The sequence below is a fragment of the Equus asinus genome, chromosome 2 (assembly GCF_041296235.1).
Source record: "Equus asinus isolate D_3611 breed Donkey chromosome 2, EquAss-T2T_v2, whole genome shotgun sequence".
NCBI classification, from domain to species: Eukaryota; Metazoa; Chordata; class Mammalia; order Perissodactyla; family Equidae; genus Equus; species Equus asinus.
The window spans coordinates 146,856,572-146,877,033 of record NC_091791.1 but is presented as its reverse complement, the minus strand read 5'-3'; the positions used below and the strand labels follow the sequence as shown (position 1 = coordinate 146,877,033).

The 20,462-nt window shown below is 35.8% G+C and overlaps 1 protein-coding gene across 1 annotated transcript in view; it reads left to right on the top strand.

Annotated features, from left to right (window-relative positions):
* Window positions 1-20,462, top strand: part of USP8 (ubiquitin specific peptidase 8) — a 56,386-nt gene that overhangs the window by 10,797 nt on the left and 25,127 nt on the right. Inside the window, exons 2-8 of the mRNA XM_014852473.3 lie at window positions 1,638-1,806; window positions 4,738-4,882; window positions 9,062-9,147; window positions 10,758-10,920; window positions 11,855-11,897; window positions 13,964-14,108; window positions 18,833-18,995. Of these exons, the coding sequence (XP_014707959.3) occupies window positions 1,703-1,806; window positions 4,738-4,882; window positions 9,062-9,147; window positions 10,758-10,920; window positions 11,855-11,897; window positions 13,964-14,108; window positions 18,833-18,995 (849 nt within the window). The 5' untranslated portion in view covers window positions 1,638-1,702. The remainder of the gene's footprint in view (window positions 1-1,637; window positions 1,807-4,737; window positions 4,883-9,061; window positions 9,148-10,757; window positions 10,921-11,854; window positions 11,898-13,963; window positions 14,109-18,832; window positions 18,996-20,462) is intronic.

The window sequence follows — 20,462 nt, the reverse complement described above, 5'->3', positions numbered from 1 at the left end:
AGTGGATTAAAGGCCCAAGGTTAGAAGGAGTGAGTATCAAGAAATCACGGAGTATTAGTATTTAATATAAAACGTGACTAGAATCAAAGCAAATTGGAGTGCTTTTAGAGTTTCATATAGGTGAACAGGAGCCTTTTTCCCCCTAAAGTTGTACCTTACTCAGGTTTTTAGGATTAGATGTTCATTGATGTCCATTCATTTAATAATAGTGAACTGATATAATGAAGAACATTAAGATAGGGGAAAAAAGTGATAGGAAAAAAGTTGTAATCTCTTAAAAGTATTGATGTAGATTTATTTGAATTGTGGTTAGTTCTTCACAGCTGCAGATCTTGTATAAATTTAATTGGGTTCCTGAAATTTTTGTTTGGTGACACTTTATCATCTTTCAAGACTCCCCATTTGATGTGTTCCCCTGATCTGCACCATCTACGCGGATCTCTATCCATGTATACGTACATAACCACTGAATTGGTATGTACCTAGCCTTTCTTCCTCTTCATTTTGTTTACTGCCTCCTCCATCTTCCTAGTCAGAATTTACCAGAGCAGATGAGCAAACAAAGAATGTCAGGAAACATCAAAGACCTTTTCAGGGTAAACCAAAATACTTAGATATGTTCTACCAGAAACATGATCTTGTGTTCCCAGCTCCATATAAAGTGGCCCTTCCTACCCCCACCCCCACTTGTTTCCTTTTATAAACTGACAGCATCAGTGAGAAAGAGAAATATTTCTACATGAAACTTCCTTCTGTTTGTGATCTATACATTAATGCAGATTTAACAGAAGGAAAATATAAAAGCTCTTTCTACTCTGTTGCTTTGACAGGAAAAATTCCTAATATAGTCATGCACCGCATAACAGCATTTCAGTCAACGATGGACCACATAAATGATAGTGGTCCCATAATATTAGTACCACATAGCCTACATGTATATTAGACTATACCATCTAGGTTTGTGAAAGTGCATTCTATGATGTTCACACAACAGTGAAATTGCCTAATGATGTATTTCTCAGAATGTGTCCTCATCGTTAAGTGACACATGACTGTACTTAAGGTAAAATGATACAAACAGTAATTCATTCAGTTAATGAAAATTTGAAAAAAAATCGTTTATTGATGCCCTGTATGTCTTGAACTCCCAAAATAAATGTTCAAGATAACTTAAAATTAACTCTCTTAGAGGGAGAAAGTCAAATACAGTATGATCTCACTCACAAATAGAAGATAACAACAACAACAAACAAATACATAGAGACAGAGATTGGGTTGGTAGTTACCAGAGGGGAAGGAGGGAGGGCAGAAAGGGTGATTAGGCACATGTGTATGGTGATAGATGGTAATTAAGTCTTTGGGGGTGAGCATGATATAATCTACACTGAAATCAAAATGTAATGATGTACACCTGAAATTTATATAATGTTATAGACCAGTGTTATCTCAGTTTGAAAAAAGGCGCAGCAAATAAAATAAAAAAATAAAATTACAGCAAATTAATTTGGTTAATGAGAAAAAAACATTAACTCTGTTAGCAAAGGATACAGTTTAGGAGTTTTCTTTTTTTAACTGCTCACTTGTTTCATTGTTAATGAGGAAAACTAGTGGGGTTATTTGCGTTCATTTTATTTCAGAAAAGAACTACTTTTAATGAAGTACACCATCCATTGTGAAAGTGGAAGAGTAAAGATTATTCATCATGCCTGCCGTGGCTTCAGTTCCTAAAGAACTCTACCTCAGTTCCTCATTAAAAGACCTCAATAAGAAGACAGAAGTTAAACCAGAGAAAATAAGCACTAAGAGGTGTGTGTCCTTTGCTAGTTTGCCTGAGTCATATATTAATTTTTAGTTCATTTCCATACTAAATGAGTTAGCTGAGTAGTTAATTTAAAGTTTATTTGAAAAGTGATGTCATCACCTGAATAAACTGAGACCTCCTTTAGAGAAGTTCTTAACTTTATCTTGGCAGAATACATACATATACTCTGCTAATACGCATATTATCTGGTCTCTGGACAATATGCCAGATCATAAGTTTAAGAGGTAAAGACTACAAGGGTCTAAAAACTCATTCAACCACAATTAATGTCTTTTCATAAAACAGTATAAAAATACTTCTTAACTAAAGATCATTTTTATCTTTGTATATTTCACATATAAGATGTGGTCCTAGCATAGTCTTTCTTTGAGTAAAAGAGTAGAGATAGTATTTTTTATCCAAAATTCAGCAAAATATTAATTTGTACCAGTTTGACATGAACTTTTAACCTAATGATTTATTGTATGTATTTTTATTTTTGAGGGCCTATAGTCTATCTACCTGCTGAGGTAGAAGCTGGAGATAATACCTTCCATGATTACAAAATCTGTCCTGAGATAAAATGTAATAGCAATGGAGAGGTCCAACTATTTTAATATTTATGGAAGTAATTTTGCTAAAAATGGGATATCATTAAAACTGTTAACTTGATGATAGTTTTATCTCTGTTGAGGGTCACGAGGCAGTAGGGGAACTTTTTCTCTGAATTTATTTTGACCAAGAAAGGAGAAGATTTGGAGATAGATAAACAGCTACTTTATTATAGAGTTGAAAATAAGAGTTTCAAAAGGAAAGGTGGGTCTAGCCAGCCATATACCCCAGACTTGGGGCAAGAAGATTTTAGAAATCAGGTGGAAAATAGGTGTTCCATGGCTGGAGATAAATAGTATTGGAGGCTTCAAAAAAAATGATTTGGGGCCAGCCCTGTGGACTGGTAGTTGAATTTGGCATGCCCCTCTTCGGTGGCCTGGGTTCATGGGTTCAGAGCCTGGGCACGCAGACTTAACACCACGCGTCAGCCATGCTGTGGCAGCAACCCACATACAAGGTAGAGGAAGATTGACACAGATGTTAGCTCAGGGCTAATCTTCCTCAAGCAAAAAAAGAGGAAGATTGGCAACAGATGTTAGCTCAGGTTGAATGTTCCTCAGCAAGAAAAAAGTGATGTATATGTATGATTCCAAATGAACCTTTGAAGAGGCATCTAAAGAAACCTGTGATTGCACAGGGACATCTTTGTGAGTCATTTTCTAAAGGAAATAAACTGAAGATGGGAAGAAAACAGAATATCAAGGATGAAGATGAGAGTAGTAGGAACTTTAAAGAAGGTCAGGAAAGAAAATCCCAGAATGAACTGATGTTTGTAAACATTACTAAGGACAAAATGGACTTTTTAAAAAGAGATCTTTTGGGGAGCAGGAAGAATAAGAGAGGATTGGCCTACTTCCTGAGCTAAGTTGGTAATGTTGATGGGGTGATGGAGAAAGCACAGCTCTATTTGATTCCTCTTGAATGATTTTCAAATAGGAAACAATGGGAAAAATAAAGCGACCTTGAGGCTTTCTCAGAGAGCTTCATTGAATCGTAAGACAGATCAGTCCACTCTAGCAATGTCTGATTTAGCTCTAGGGCTACCCTGATCCCATAGGAAGTGGTATGTCAGAGGACTTCCTAAATATAGCACCACAAACTCGTGTTCTTGTTATCTCATAGCACTGTTCTAGAGAATGTTAGAATCCTTTAGGATGTTTGGCTGCTTCACTGAACTCTTAGTGGCACTGCAGCTATCTCAGCTTGATCTGCTACATATGGCCCATAAGATGTACATGCATTAGAGTGAAAGAAATTTGGAGAAAACCCAAGGACTGTTGCACCCACTCCCAACTCTTCTAGAGAATCTCCTGACTAGCTTTCGTTTGATTTATCTCTGTCTTAGGACTATGATGTCATGGTAGGCAGGGAATACACTGAGTGAAATAGTCCTTGTGTAGGACCATCTTTGGTCCTAAATACCACTTTGGTCCTGTGCCTTTGTGTGGTGTTCTAGTTCCTTGGCCTGACCAACTTCATCGTTAATCCATGTCTCAATCTTGGAGCACAGTTAGAAAAATATAGAAAACAAGATGCGCTGCTTTGTATAAATAAGTTATTGATAAAGCTTTTTGTATGTAAGCATTGGCACTATAACTTGGTTGCCAGAACTTTAGTCCTAAGTGAATGAATTCCTTTTGCAGAAATGCCTATTTTATTATTTTGCTCTCTAAAGACAGTTAATCAGGAAAATATCCTTAGAATGGACATCGCAGAATCCTCAAATTATTTTACTGAAGTGGAATTTTAAGATGACATAAATTTAGATTAAGATGACATCTTAAATCTCTTTTCCTTCGAGGACCAGTTAATCAGAGTACACTTCAGCCATTTTGTAGAAAACTTTAACCAAGTAAAAAGATTGAACTCATATCTCTTTCCTATCCCTAGTTTCTTGGCTTTTAGGTGGGGAGAATTTTACATCATGATCAGGAGGGAGTGAGGAGACTTGAGAAGTATTTAACATTAAAATAATAAAGATTTTAGCTTCCCTCCTTTAATATAAATGGTATGCAGTTATGTTCTTTCATCATAGAGCATGACTATTATATGGATTATATTATCTATTATAGCAAACTTTTAAAACTGGACTCAATGCATTTTGAACAGTTTGGTGGTATATAAGCAGCTATCATGAAGCAAATATTCACTTGTAGCATAAGGGAAATTTTCAGGTTACATCTGAACTTATATGTAACTTTGTGTCAATTCTGAAGTAGTGCAACCTAAATTATGAAATTCATTTTATCAAGATTCTCTGTGGACTTTATATATGACTTTTTTCCCCTCAGATGTCGTGTTTTAATTTTTTCTCTAATTTTAAGTTATGTACAGAGTGCCCTGAAGATCTTCAAGACAGCAGAAGAAAGCAGATTAGATCGTGATGAGGAAAAGGCCTATGTACTGTATATGAAATATGTGACTGTTTATAATCTTATCAAAAAAAGGCCTGATTTCAAGCAACAGCAGGTACCTTTTATTTCTGCATTCTTATTTCTTATTTTTGCACAATGGAGCTATTGATCTCCTCTACAAGTTTTAACTAACACTGAAATTTAGGTCACATTACAGCATCAAGTTCAAAGTCTTATGCAGATAGAAAAAACAGCTAAAGATTTAGTTTCATTATTTGCAAATATATATGTGTGGATACACACACACTATATACACATACTTAATTTGCCTTGGATTAGTACAAGTTTATAGCAACATAAAGACTCACAATTAGTTTTCTGTTATATTGTTGCCAGATCAAGTGGAAGGATTCAGTTTACTCATGCAATAAATAAGAAAATATGAGTGTGATTATACTTTCTCAAGATTCAAAGTTTAGTCACTTGTTTTCGTGACACTTTTTATATTTGACTGACGTTGTAGCCATATTAAAGATCTCTGCAAAATTAATACTGATCACTTCCATTTCTGTTATTATTTTGATTTTAATCCTTTGAGCCAGTGCCTTCTTCCACTTTGCTGAAGCCATGGGTAAGGAGGGAGGGTGGGGGAGGTGTAAATGAATAAAGAGAACTGATGACTAAGATAAGTATTGCTAGAGGAAATGGTTGCATTTCGATTGCATCAGAAATAGGCAAAAGAAGAGCATAGAGACTAGGTTAAAAAGTGGGAAGAATATTGTGTTGGTGGTTCCAGCTTTACTTAGGAATGATCTTGCTACCAGACAATAGTAGCAAAATACTGCCTGTAGATTTCTTACCTGGTAGAGAAGCCATTCTTGAATTAATATTGAGGTTTTATTTTGTTCACTGGTGGTAGAATTGGCTTGCCTCATTTAAATTGACTTATAGAACTAAAGAAAGTTTTATTATTCTTTGAAATAACCTTCTTTTTCCCCCAGAGTAGTGTGACTGATATAATTCCTTTTGGTTGTTGATTAAGGGATAACATTAATGTTTTATTTAATAGTGATAAATTGTTGCTAGTGTTTCTTCTCAGCAGCAATGTTACGCTAATAATAGTGACTGGGATTTAGATCTAGCTTTGGAAAGCTGGCCGCTTGCATTTGGAGGCCATCCTCTGTGTCATCCTCCTGTCCACAAATGGCTGGATTGGTCCTGCCCTTGGAATCTTCTTGGGCATACTTATCTGCAGATAGAGACAGAAGCTTGCCCAAGTCAAACAAGTTTTTGCATGCTCTTCGATGGTTTTTACAGTGTCTGTTAAAGTGGAATTACTTAAAAAGAAGTGTAAAAGTGTTAAGTAAATATTTTTGAAAGATTTGCAAATTTGGATAACAGTGGTGGTTTTGGTGTTTGCTGTTTCATGTGTTGTGGTAGGGCCAATTTTTTATGTATTTGTTTATTTTTTGCCTTATTTTTGTAAGTTAGTAGTTTTTTCTCTGACAAGATTGAGAGTGTTTTTGTAGCTACCTTTTTTTTTTTTAACTTGAGAAGGCTAGGAGTAAATTTTAATTGATAAGAGATTTTTCCATTTCCACAGAGTATCTATTGCATTTCCAAGGGGAGTATCTAGTTGGCAATGGCAGAAGTTGTTCAGGTTAGGAAGCTCCCTGCAAAGGCTCAGGTAACCCAGGCTGTTCCTCCATCTGCTGCAGTTGTTTAGTTCCTGGTTTTCAGGAAAAGAGACTGTTTTTCATTTGCTCTGTCCAGGGTACCGCATCTGCTTCTGTCTTAGAACTGTTTTTTCATTTCTTTTATTTAGCCCAACCTCTCCAGTGCACTTCAAGTGTGGGAATTTTTAAGTTTACTAACTAATATTTTCTGAGTTTTACCCTTAAAATCAGGTAGGGACAGCATGTAATATCACCAAGTCTTCTTCAGAAACTTGTACGTTTCACCCTTGTTTTCCATGAGGGAGTATTTAAGATTTAGATAAAACTTGTCAATTTAGCAAGCTCACTAGTAGAGGACACATTACGGTTATTGCTTATTGGTTGAAAAAATCAGTTTATGAACATTTTTTTCAGGTTTATCTTAAAAAGATGGGAAGGCAAATATATTGAAAATATTACTGTAGCAAAATCTAGATAAAATTAGAATTATATTTTTAAATCTACATGGCATTCTTGATAATCGTATTACTGGTAAACCTTTTTATTAGGGAAATCATGAAAGTTGTTTGAATTTGTGTGTTCGGGAGTAGGAAAGTTCTACTTGGTAAACCAGAGAAGCAAACGTTTTTAGTTGTGTAAGAATTAGATGTTTTTATTTTATTCTGCCAGTTGTTTGTTTTTTTGGAGGATGATTAGCTCTAAGCTAACATCTGCCACCAATCCTCCTCTTTTTGCTGAGGAAGACTGGCCCTGAGCTGACATCCCTGCCCATCTTCCTCTGCTTTATATGTGGGATGCCTGCCACAGCATGACTTGACAAGCGGTGCATAAGTCTGCACCCAGGATCTGGAGCGGTCAACCCTGGGCCGCCGAAGTGGAAGGTGTGAACTTAACTGCTGTGCCACTGGGCTGGCCCCCTTATTCTGCCAATTGTTAATACTATGGAACATTTGAAAGTACTTATACAGTTGTGCACAACATAACGACATTTCAGTCAACAGTGGACCGCGAATACCACAGTGGTCCCATCAGATTAGTACCAAATATAGCCTAGCTGTGTGTTAAGCTCTGACACCTAGGTTTGTGTAAGTTCGATCTGTGATGTTCGCACAATGACAAAATCACCTAAAGATGCATTTCTCAGAATGTATCCCCATCGTTAGGCAACAACGTGACTGTACTACTTTAACTGTGCTCCTTTAAGTGCACAGAGAGATAATTATTGACAAGAAGCCTCACTAATATTAGAGAGTCTTCTGGGAGTTGGTAACAGGCATGCCCAAACACAAACAGTTTTTTCAGCATTTAAACAGAGTTAAGCTGGGCTTACAGGCTAGCTTCTTAATGAGTTTGTATCAAAAAATTAATAAAACAAGTCATAGTATTTTTTATTTTTACTTTGTATTTTGTTTTTATCAGAAATCTTACAATAATGATTAGATACTGTTTTCTGTTAAAAAAAGTATTGCATCAGTAGTCAGGACATTGTGGTAACTGAAGTAATTATAGTTTCCACTGTGATTTTCAGTTGACACAACACCAAACAAACCGTATGCTTTTATTGAAATCACATAGTGAAGGGCCCTTTTGATTTATTTAGTCTTTAATCTAGAAGAATAAACTCAACCAAAACATGATCTACTTTTAGGCTAGATAGATAGACATGTTAGCTGTTACCAACAGATTTATTCCACCAGCTCTTGGTGACTGCTTCTCAGAGAGCCAAAGATGGATATTTCTGGCCCACCAGCCTTTCTTTTTATAAACTTTGATTACTGTTCGATCATTTGTGATGAACTGTGCTAGTAGTCTCTGTTTGCAAAATCATACGGGCAAGTTGTGGCAAATTAGATCTAGTAATTAGCTGAGTCAAAATATACTACTGTTATGTCAAATCAACCTTGACTTGAAAATGTCTCTGATTGCAGTATCTAAGTGACCTTTCAGAGAAGTGAGGTTTTCTTTAACTTTGTTATGCTTGTTAGTAAATTATGTGCCAAACCTTTTGTGTTTTTTTAAAAGTAGATTATGTTATTCATGATTTATTTTCTATCATTTGATTTTTAGTTACTCAACATTTCCTCAAGTGTAAAACTTGTTTTATGTCAAAAGTGTTTTGACTCCAGTTGGGAGGTAGGTAGTACTGTAAAATAAAGGTGGAAGCAAAAGCATCTCAGTTTGAAACAAGTAGAACAAATCCCATGCTGTAGATTGGGACACAGTTTGCTTTATGGCTTCTGAGACTGGAGAAGAAAACTAGGGTAACATATTTATAATAGGAAAATATATTTTGTTCCTGAAAGCTTTGCTTTTTGGCACTCTTATCAAAAACAATAAGAGTAGTATTTACATGTCTTAAAGGTGCCTTACAAATAATTTAAGTTGTTACCTACTGAATTTTTTTAGCATACTAATGGTATGAAGAGATACTTCTGAAACATTTGGAGAATAGTTGTGCATTTATGTAGATTAAAGTTTAAAAAATACTTCACATTCAGTCACAACAGTGTTTTCATCTAAACTTTGCTTTACATGAGCACCATGATTTTAATGTTAGAATTAGTGCTGTGTACAATGGCCAGTACTAACAGTATGGGATGGTTTTTCTATAATTTTAGGAGTACTTTCACTCGATACTTGGACCCACAAACATCAAAAAAGCTATTGAAGAAGCCGAAAGACTCTCCGAAAGCCTTAAACTCAGGTACAGACATTATAATGCAGTCTTTAACAGAATGTACATTTAGAAGATAAAAATAATATTTAGAATTTGTCCATTATATCTGACCTTGTATATAAATCCCAATTCCTAGAGATAAGTCTTATGTTAACTGGGACACAAAAATTAAAATCTTTTGCTGTATCACCTATATTATGTTCTATATTAATATTCTTTACTGAAATTTTTAAATGTTTAGAATGATAGATTGTTAAATTAAGCATTGGTACATTAGATCAGCGCTCAGGTCCAGTTTTTTCTAAGTTTCTGACAGGTTTCTTCAGAAAAGTATAATTCCTCATATGCCTGGTGTTATAATGTGCTACTGGACACTGGTCTTACTGGAAGGAAGTATTTACTGTTAGTTTTGATCTGCCCTGTTGCAGAAGTTATATATGTTTTTTAAAAAAAATCTAATTCTAGTATTTGCCGTGACTGGCTTACCAGGCTTATAAAATAAATAGAAATTAACAGTAGGTTTCAATTTTCAGTCATTAGCCATTCTTGAAATAATAGAATTAAAAAGGAAACTATTTTTAGTTCAGTATTTTTTCTTAATGGTTTATCATACTTGGATCAATTAACTATTATAGTTATACACATCATAGCCTTTACTTAGAAATTATCTTTTTCAACTAATGTATTCCCTTCATCTTTTCCAGAAATTACTAATCTTGGTGCTGGAATATGTTAAGAAGGATGAAATATGTTAAGAAGGATGATATCATTTAGAATCACTATTCTCTTCCTCCTTTAGCCAGTTAATCAACTAAGTAGAATAGAATTTCACCTAATCTTTGGGTTACCTATTATTAACTGTTTTCTTTTTGGATTTGCCTAGTTTTTTCCCTAATCATCCTACTACCAACAACAATCATGTTTTTTATTCTTCTGTCTTGGATTTTGGGTCCCTTTTCTCCCTTATTTGTTGTCTGTACTTTTTTAATATTTTGAACCACTTTATAAGTGAATGAGGCTTTAGAGTTAATTTTAGGATTTTAGGATTATAAATCCTTTGAAAAGGAAATTGCAGCAGATTTGAATCATTAAAAAGCTGAAATTAGTGGGAGGGAAAAACCAAAAAGCATTAAACTTCAACCTGACAGCATCAAGTTTCTTTTTGAGATTTTGGGGCCATTTAAAATAAATCTACAGAGGGCAGATTTACGTGTTGCAGTTTGTAACAGGAACACTGGCAGAGTCAGATTTCAGTTTGAGGGAGAAAGTATGCAGCCATAAGATACCCCAAGGTGGGGGCCGGCCCGGTGGCGCAGCAGTTGGGTTCACGCATTCTGATTCTTGGCGGCCCTGGGTTCACTGGTTTGGATCCCGGGTGCGGACATGGCACCACTTGGCAAAAGCCATGCTGTGGTAGGCATCCCACATATGAAGTGGAGGAAGATGGGCATGGATGTTGGCTCGGGGCCAGTCCTCCTCAGCAAAAAGAGGAGGATTGGCAGCAGTTGGCTCAGGACTAATCTTCCTAAAAAAAAAAAAGATACTCCAAAGCCGGGTACTAATTTTATGAAATTGGAACTCCTTAACTTTCCACGATCATGCCAATAAAAGACATCTTGTCTTCTTTTTTCAACTAGATATGAAGAAGCTGAAGTTCGGAAAAAACTTGAAGAAAAGGAGAGACAGGAGGAAGAGCAGCTGCAGAAACAGAAAAGACAGGAAGCAGGAAGAGAGGACGGTGGCACAACAGCTGAAAGTTCTTTGGAAAATGTATTGGATTCCAAAGACAAAACCCAAAAGGTATTTCATTTTTATTCCCTGAGGTAAAAAGAGTGGTTCTTTTTGTCAGATGATTTGCTTAAGAGTTCACTTCCCACTACAACATTCTTTTAGGCAACATGGGTAAAATTTAATGTGTTTTTATGGGACCACTGTCATGTATGCAGTCCATCATTGACCAAACATGATTAGGTGGCATGTGACTATCTGGTTGCTTCCTCCTTGTGTAATTTAACTTGTTCTTCTGTCTCCCATATTTCACGTAGGCTGGAAGTTCAACCTAAGAGCTTAATTAGATTCAGGTTCAGTTTTTGGTTTTTGGCAAGAATGCTTCGTAGGTGATATTATGTACTTCATATTGTACCATATTAGGAGGCACATAGTATATATTTCTTTTCTTTTTTGTTTTTAGTGATAACTAAAATTGATCAATACGTTCAAGTGGGTCCTTGGTTTTCCCATTTATAAAATGAATACCTTACAGAATTATCCTGTGTTGTCTTGATTAGAAAATGCAAATTTGTAAAACTTTGTATTAATTCATTTTCCTTTAATTATGTAATGGAGAACACTGAAGGGAATAGCCAGAATTTTTATCATAAGAAGTACTCTCTGGTTAAATTAAATATTAAATTAAATTAATTAAATATTAAATTTCTGTAACAGTCTGTGCTTTTAAATTATATTTGGCCTTTAACTGAAGAAAGTTGGAGGAAATGTCATATGATCCTGATAGGCTGCTAGTTGTTTTAGCAGCTGTTGACTGTCAGAGTAACCTGGTAAAGCTATTACTGGTAATGCGGTTACTGTTCATATGTGTTTTTATAAAATGCCAGTTCTCTGTATACTTCATTTCCTAGGCTTTCTGTTTCAATGAAGTATTAAAGTTGAACTTTTTGTTTCTATGAAAATTTTTGTTCTATTAAAGTCAAAACTTTCTTTTTCTATGAAATAGATAAATGGTGAAAAGAGTGAAAAAAATGAGACCACGGAGAAAGGTAAGTGTAAACAGAAAGAGGGAGTTCTTTTAGGTTATTAGTGAGATCTTCTTTTAATCAGAATAAGCTTCAGGTTTTCCACAGTGAGATTTTTAGCATCACATCTAATCTGTATGTAAGCTTTTATCATTTTTCCTAGCCTGTACAATTATATTGAAAATGTATTATGTTCTGTATTTATATATCATGGGGAATATTTATGGTATATGCAATTGAAAACATCAAAACCACAGTTTGTATTTGTCATTGTTTTGTTTTCAAGATGTAGTTTAGCATAGTGGTTGAGAGCGTGGAATCTCAGAAGTCAGAATGCATGGATTTGAATAATGAATGGCTCCTTCTCTGAATTTTCATGTGATCTTGAGCACATTGCTTAACCTCTCTACCTTAATTTCCAAATCTCTAAAGTGAGGATAATATTAGTACCTATTTCATGGAGTTATTGTGAGACTTGAATGAGTTAATATATGTGAAGCTCTTAGAACACATAGTAAACTTTATATAATATTACCTATTATTACTTATGACTCTAGGTTATACACTTAATTATTTAAAAGGCTTTTTCACTCTCCTCAAAAAAATCTAAACCAGTAATTTGGATATTATCCATAGGTGGTTGTGATGCCCTAGTCATAAATATGTGACCTAAACAACAAGACTTAGGCAATGGCCTACATTTTCCTCTCTCAAAAAAGATGTAACTTAAATATTAACTGTACGTAACACTAAAATAAATTCTCTATTTAAAATATTGCCATACAACGATTTAAAAAATAAACTGAGGATAGTAAGGTACCTTCCTAAAAGTTATCAGTTCCTCCTCAGATGAGTTTTTATCGGTATGTATCTCATCCTGCTTAGATCTTAGCCGCCTTAGTGGTTTTTCTCAACTTGTTTAAAGTGTTTTGTTGTCAGAATGATTTTGATGGTTAGACAGGGAAGCAGGATGGTTACCAGCAGCTGGGTATTTTAGCTTAGGAGTTACTGTGACTATGCTCTTCTCACAGCTCACTGCTGAAATAGTTCGTTTCATGTTTAAGTTGTCTTCTAGGGCTTTTTAATCTTTCATTTCAGGTGGTAGAACCTGGAAGAGGACAATAGCAACATAGGGAATATTTATTTGGGCTAAATATTATAGGGCTAGATAGTAAATATTTTAGGCTTGGAGGGCCCTACGGTCCTTGCTGTTGTCGTGTGAAAGCAGCCGTAGACAATATGTAAACAAATGAGTGTAGCTGTGTTCCACTAAAAACAGGTGGCCATTAATTTGCCAACTCCTGATAATGGAACACAAATAACAAGCTTTTGGCTTGTAACTTTAGGAATACTTGGAAATAGAAGTTTTTCAAATAGTCCCCATAAGAGCCCATCAGAGATTTTTTTTTTGATGAGCAACATTGGCCCTGAGCTTAACATCTATTGTCAATGCTCCTCTTTTTGCTTGAGTAAGATTGTCCCTAACATCTCTGCCAATCTTCCTCTGTTTTGTATGTGGGATGCTGCCACAGCATGGCTTGATGAGCACTGTGTAGGTCTATGCCTGGGATCCGAACCTGCAAACCCTGGGCTGCCCAAGTAGAACATATAAGCTTAACCACTACACCACTGGGCTGGCTCCTCCCATCAGCAACTTTTAAAAAAGAGTTTAGACCCTTTCAAGAATTTTCGAGCCATATGAGCCATAGATATTTCTTCTGGTTGACATTTTTCATATGGCTTAATTTTTTAAAATAGAATAAGAATATTTTCATGAGATACACATATTAATTTCCTTTATTGTATACCAGTAACAACCAACAGCAGATGTAGTTGTAACCTCAATAGCAAGGTTTGGTATTTAAGTCTATAAACAGAGCACTGAAGTAGTTTCTTGATAAGTGTCAAAAACACAAATTATATGTAATGTTAGTTTTAAAAGATAATAAATAGTGTGATGGAATAACAAATATATGAGACCCACTACGCTTCGCTCTTCTAGAAAAAGCTATGCTTGTCCTCTGGTTAGTGATATGCTAGCACACAGAAATGGGTGTTTCTTGTAACTTATATTGTTTCTCGAATCCAAGGAGCAATCACAGCAAAGGAGCTGTACACAATGATGATGGATAAAAACATCAGCTTGATTATAATGGATGCGCGAAAAATGCAGGATTATCAGCATTCGCATATTTCAAATTCTCTCAGTGTTCCTGAAGAAGCCATCAGTCCAGGGTAGGTCATTGTGTATTTAGATAAAATGGTAAACTGGGGACAGTAATAAATGTTACTACTTAGCATCCAAGCTAAATGTGATAAAAGTTGTCTTTTCTTTTCCTGTTGACCTTTTCCTCCTTTGCTGCTTAATGACACACCTTACCCTTTCTCAAGCATACTATAAAGGACATTCCAGTTTGGCTGTTTTCTCCTATTTGTGGCATTTGGAGCCTTATTAGAGAAGAAATGCCTTTCTGTCCTTTGTGTGTCCTGTCTCCCCAGATGTTTGTTGACTAATATCTCCTACTTTTTTGTTTTTACAGATTGGTACTTGAGCTAACATCTGTTGCCAATCCTCCTTTTTTTTTTTCTTCTCCCCAAATCCCCCCAGTACTTAGTTGTATATTCTAGTTGTAGGTCCTTCTGCTTGTGCTATGTGGGACGTTGCCTCATCATGGCTTGATGAGTGGTGCCATGTCCGCACCTGGGATCCGAACTGGCAAAACCCTGGGCCACCAAAGCAGAGCATGCGAACTTAACTACTCAGCCACGGGGCCGGCCCCTCTCCTACTATTTTATTTATGAGCTTGTGAAGTGTATGCACCAAATTGATTAAAATAGTGAATTAATTGAATTGTTTTTTATTTTGAGATTCCCCATATGATAGTCTGTGGTGAAAGAGTACGCAGATATGTTTTTGAAGCAGCAGCAGCAGTATAGCTAAGTGATGAAGAAAGAATATAGACTTTAAAGTCAGGCTATATTCAGATTATAACTGTCTCTTATTAGCTAAGTTACTTCTAACTAGTGATCTAACCTCTCTCAGCCCATGTTTCCATAAGTAAAATGGGGATAAGAATAGTACCTATCTCAGAGCTTTTGAGATGTTTAAATGAGAAATTTTATGCACACACACACTTAACACAGTGCCTGGTACTAGTAGGGACTTAGTGAAAAAATATATTTTTTCTTTTTTGACAAGAAGGCCTTTAACCTATAAAATAATTTAAACTTACTTGCATAGATGTTTTGTATATTGCAAACTATCATAATCATGTCAGAGCTAAAACTCCAGATCCAGGGCTATTTTCTCTATTTTTGAGGGTTAAATAAATCATGTAACTTCCCTGGGTCTTAGTTTATGGGAGTGGATTAGTTGAAATCGATGGTCCATTCTAGGAATAATTTAAATAGCATTAAAAAAGATAAATTGTTTAAATCGGGGAGTAAAATTTGCAGTCTTTGGCACATTGCAGGTGCTTGATAAATGTTTGACCTGAAGAATAGAGTGCTTTGTAAATAGACTGTTTAAAAGTGGGATTAGAGCACTTAGTTTAGTCAAGTAGGTGTGAGTATATTCCCAGGATTTCAAAAGACAAGGTTATAATTGATCTTCAGGTGGTGTAATCTGTACTATCAGAAAACTGATGTTTTTATTGCATTCAACTAAGTGTTTCCTAAAATGTGAGATTTGGAGTACTATGAAACTCAGGATGAGTTAAGTTTGAAGGTTAAAGAACAATAAATTGCATACCAAAAAAATTATTCCCCTTAAATTTCTGTGTCAGTCCTGAATGAGTTAAAAGAAGTTTCAGTTTGGTACTAGCATTCCTTTTTAATCGTTGCTAATCATTTTTACCACAGAGCAGGCCTCAGAGCTTTCTGTAGGTAACAGTATCTACAGCTAGCTGATGGTGATTACTATAGTTTTTAACCGTTTATTTTAAAATTTTAATACAAAATAGTGTATATACAAAAGCACTCCTATCCTAAGTATTTAGCCCAGTGAATTTTCAACAATTCAATATACTCTTTTAGCTAGTATCTGGACCAAGAAACAGAGCATTTACCATCACTCCAGAAACCCCTTATATGCCCCCTGTCAGTTACTACCCATATCCTGACCCCCTCCCCACAAGGGAAGCACCAACTTCTAAAAGAATAGATTTATTTTTGTCTGTTTTTGTACTTGATATAAGTGGAATCATACAGTCTGTAGTCTTTTATGTCTGGCTTCTTGTACTCGACCTTATGGTTGTGAGGGTCATCTATATTATTTTGTGTAGTTGTAGTTCGTTTATTCTCATTGCTATATGGCGATCTGTTGTGTGACTAAGCATGGTTTACTGATCTATTTTATTTATTTTTTGGATTATCTTTTATTTATTGGACATGATGCTGTTTTTCCATGTATATAGTAATATACATTTTCCTGTTAAAATAGATTTAAGTAAAGGATCACTTTCAATTAAATAATTAAATCAAATTAATAATTAAATTAAAATATTACATGATAGCCAAGGTTAGAACAAAATTGGCACCAGCTTGTGAAGATGACACATGAAAGACTGAAGTTTGGAAATACTGGTTGTTTTTATTGTTTCCCAAAGTGTTTTCTGCAGGCTAATCTTTAGTTTTTTGTTTGGTTTTTTTTTTTTTAGATTGGCACCTGAGCTAACATTTGTTACCACTCTTCTTTTTTTTTTTTTCCTTTCCCTGGAAGCCCCCCAGTACATAGTCATATATTCTAGTTGCGGGTCCCTCTAGTTCTGTCATGTGGGACGCCACTGCAGCATGGCCTGATGAGCGGTGCCATGTCCACTCCCAGGATCCAAACTGGTGAAACACTGGGCCGCCGAAGCAGAGTGCGTGAACTTAAACACTCAGCCTTGGGGCTGGCCCCTAAGCTTAAGTTTTTAGACAAAGAGTATTTAGACAAATAATACCCTAGAGTCAGAAATAGTCCTTAAGAAAATCACATTTCAATTTTTCTCATTCTTTGTTGATCAGGCATCTTTCTGATCTCTATATATTAGGTAAGAATTATTATGAGTTAATATTTTATATTTCTTCTTTTTTCTTTATTTCCTAGAAGATACAGCAACCCATATTATTATACAGGAACAGGATTGTTTTTTGAGAGTTTTTTTGTGTGAGGAAGATTGAGCCAACCTCTGTTGCCAATCTCCCTCTTTTTGCTTGAGGAAGATTGTTGCTGAGCTAACATCTGTGCCAATCTTCCTCTCTTTTATGTGGGATGCTGCCACAACATTGTTGATGAGTGGTGCTAGGTCTGCGCCCAGGATCCAAACCTGTGAACCCCAGGCCATCAAAGTGGAGTGTGCAAACTTGACCACTGTGCCACTGGGCCAGCCCCCAAGACTTTTTTCTTTTAAATCATCTAAACCATTTAGTTTTACTTTAAAAGTTTCACCAGTTCTGCCCAGCTTGCCGATATCCTCAGTTAAATATTGAAATGTCTAGGTGCTTTGTTAGGAATACTATGGAGTTCCTTACCTGGAGGAGCAGATCTGTATTATTCATTCAGTAATTCAGCAGATATTTACTGAGCACTTACTATGGGCTGGGTTAGTATGGTTCTTAGTGCTGGGCTAAACCACTGAACAAAAATCCTTGCTTCCTGGAGCTTATATTTTAACAGGACATGGGGTAGGTGAGACAAGACAGTAAAACTTAAAATGTATGTCTGCTGTTGATAAGTGCTATGGAGATGGGTGTGTCAAGTGTATATGTTGGGGTGGGTATTAAAATTTTAATACAGGAACGCTTCACAGAGAAGTTATTACAATCATGTACTGCATAACGGCATTTCAGTCAAGGACAGACCACATAAACGATGGTAATCTCATAAGACTAGTACCATATAGCCTGGGTATGTAGTAGGCTGTACCATCTAGGTTTGTGTAAGTACACTCTGTGATGTCACACAATGTTAAGTGAGTCATGACCATACTGAGCAAATCTTGAGGACATAAGGGCAATGAGTGATGAATTTATCTGAGGGAAGGGGCTTCCATACAAGAGGGGACAGCAGGAGCAGAGGCTCTTAGGCAAGAGCATACCTGCATAAACCAGGAATAACAAGGAAGCCAATGGCTGGAGTAGAGTGGAGTGGAGTAAGGGGGCAAATAGTGATGCAGATGTTGAGATAATAGGATTTTGGGGGAAGGGCAATACGCAGTCCCATGATAAGGACTTGAAGAACTTCACCTTTTATGTGAGCAAAAGAGGAAGTGAACAGCAGTGCTTTAGTGTAGAACTGATGTTACTCACAGTTGATGGTATAAGAGGCAGCCCAGCACAGCAGAGCAGCTGAGTGTGGACATGGGCCGGATTGCCTGAGTGCGAATTCTGGCTCCAGTTGGCCGCTGTAACCTGGGCAGGTTACTTAACTTCTCTGTGCCTCAGTTTCCCCATCTATAAAACGAGACTAATATTGCCTGCTTTATAGGATTGTTGTAAGGATTCAGTGAGATTCAATGAGAATAAAGCGTTTCGAATAGTACCTTACACATAGTAAATTATATATTTGTTAAAGAAACATTTGGTATTTGGTTAACTATTAATTATCTGGATAGATATAAAAGAACTGAATATATAAACAATGTGACCCAGGTGATCCCCTAGTTGTTTATATTTGGCTGAGACAGGTGCTCAGATGACTTCCTCTATTTTCAGTTTTAGCCCCCTTTTTTTGGTAAATTGAGTCTACCTCTTTTAGTCTCTAATAATTACTAAAATATATTCCAGTATTAGTGATGAAGTTGTTAAAAATTTTAGGCTGTTTAATATCTTTACATATAGTCTGACCTTAGAAAGGAATCTGTCTTAAAGTTTGCTGTAGTGTAATACAGACTGTAGAAAGAAACTCAGTGTCTTATAGTAGTATTTTAGGACCTCTCATCTACTTTTGCCCCAATACAAATGTTAATACATTTCAGAGTCACTGCTAGTCGGATTGAAGCAAACCTCCCAGATGATTCTAAAGACACATGGAAGAAGAGGGGGAATGTGGAGTATGTGGTACTTCTTGACTGGTTTAGTTCTACAAAAGATTTACAACTTGGAACAACTCTACGGAGTCTGAAAGATGCACTTTACAAGGTTAGCAAGTTTCCTTGTTAGTTTACTGTAATTATAAACCTTCTCTGGTTGTTAGAAAGATATATTGGCTAGTTGTTTATCTTAAGGACAAGAAGATCCATCATGCTTGGATTGTAGATTTTTTTATAATTCAGACTTAAAAGACTAGTTTTGCTTTGTTTTTTGTTGAGGAAGATTAGCCATGAGCTAACATCTGTGCCAGTCTTCCTCCAGTTTGTATGTGGGTTGCCACCACAGTATGGCTGATGAGTGGTGTAGGTTTGTGCCCAGGATCTGAACCTGCGAACCCAGGCTGCCAAAGTGGAGCACACTGAACTCACCCAGTAGGCCACAGGGCTGACCCCCTAAAAGACTAGTTTTGAATCACCAAATAACAATTAACTGGTCTATATAAAGTAGGATATTAGAATTTTCAGAAATATAAATTGTCTGAAAAAAGTGTTATTTTTTCTTTTAAGAATTAGACTAGGAAACATAAAGGCAAAGGAGGACATCACTAAGGAAAAAAAGATGGATAGATTTGATTTCATAAAGAAAAACTTAGATGTGAAAAAATACCGTAACATTAGAAGGCAGAAGACAAACAGAAAAATATTTGCAACAAATATGGCAGTGATTTAGAACACCTAAAATCTGAAGAGCTTTTGCAAATAAATAAGAAAACTACTTCAGATAAAGTGATAAATTAAATAGTGGACAGAAATAGATCTGAACAGAAGAGGAAATGCAAGTGACAAAAACATAAAGTGCTCAACTTTACCAGGAATCAGAGAAATACAAATTAAGACAATAAATGCCATTTTCACTGATCAAATTAACAAAGAGAAAAAATAATACTTGGTTAGTTTGTTAAATTGTTAAACAGTGATAGCACTGAATGCTCGTGAGCGTGTGATAAGAATAAAACTCAGTTCTGCTAGTAGGAGGGCCAAATTGTTAGAGCCTTGCCTTCCCGGAGGGCAGTCTTAAAGGCCTTAAAACGATTCATGCCTTAAAATAGGGAATCCAGAGATATACCCAAAGTATAGGTCAATATGTGAAACTGCCAATATTTAACTAGTTTTGACCTACGAGAGTGGCCATTTCATGAAGTTCAGCCTAAGATATATGAAAGTTTAGTGTGTGATAAAGATGACATAAGAAGTCAGTGAGGAAAAGATGGATTGAAATGAATGGTTTGGGGACAGCTGGCTAGCCAGTAAGTAAAAGAAGGTGGATCCCTACCTTATTTCCTAGACCACACTAGACTCCAAATGAGTCAAAGATATAAATATGTTGATTGAAACAATGAACTATTAGGAAGAAGCCTTGGTAGATATTTTTATTATGCTGATCCTAAACCAAGATGCCGTAAAGAAAGATCGATGTATTTGTGCTAAAAATACCGTAAATAATGTAAAAATCAATCAGGAAAAATATTTGTAACATAGATGATAAAGACCTCTTTTCCCTAATACTCAGAGTACA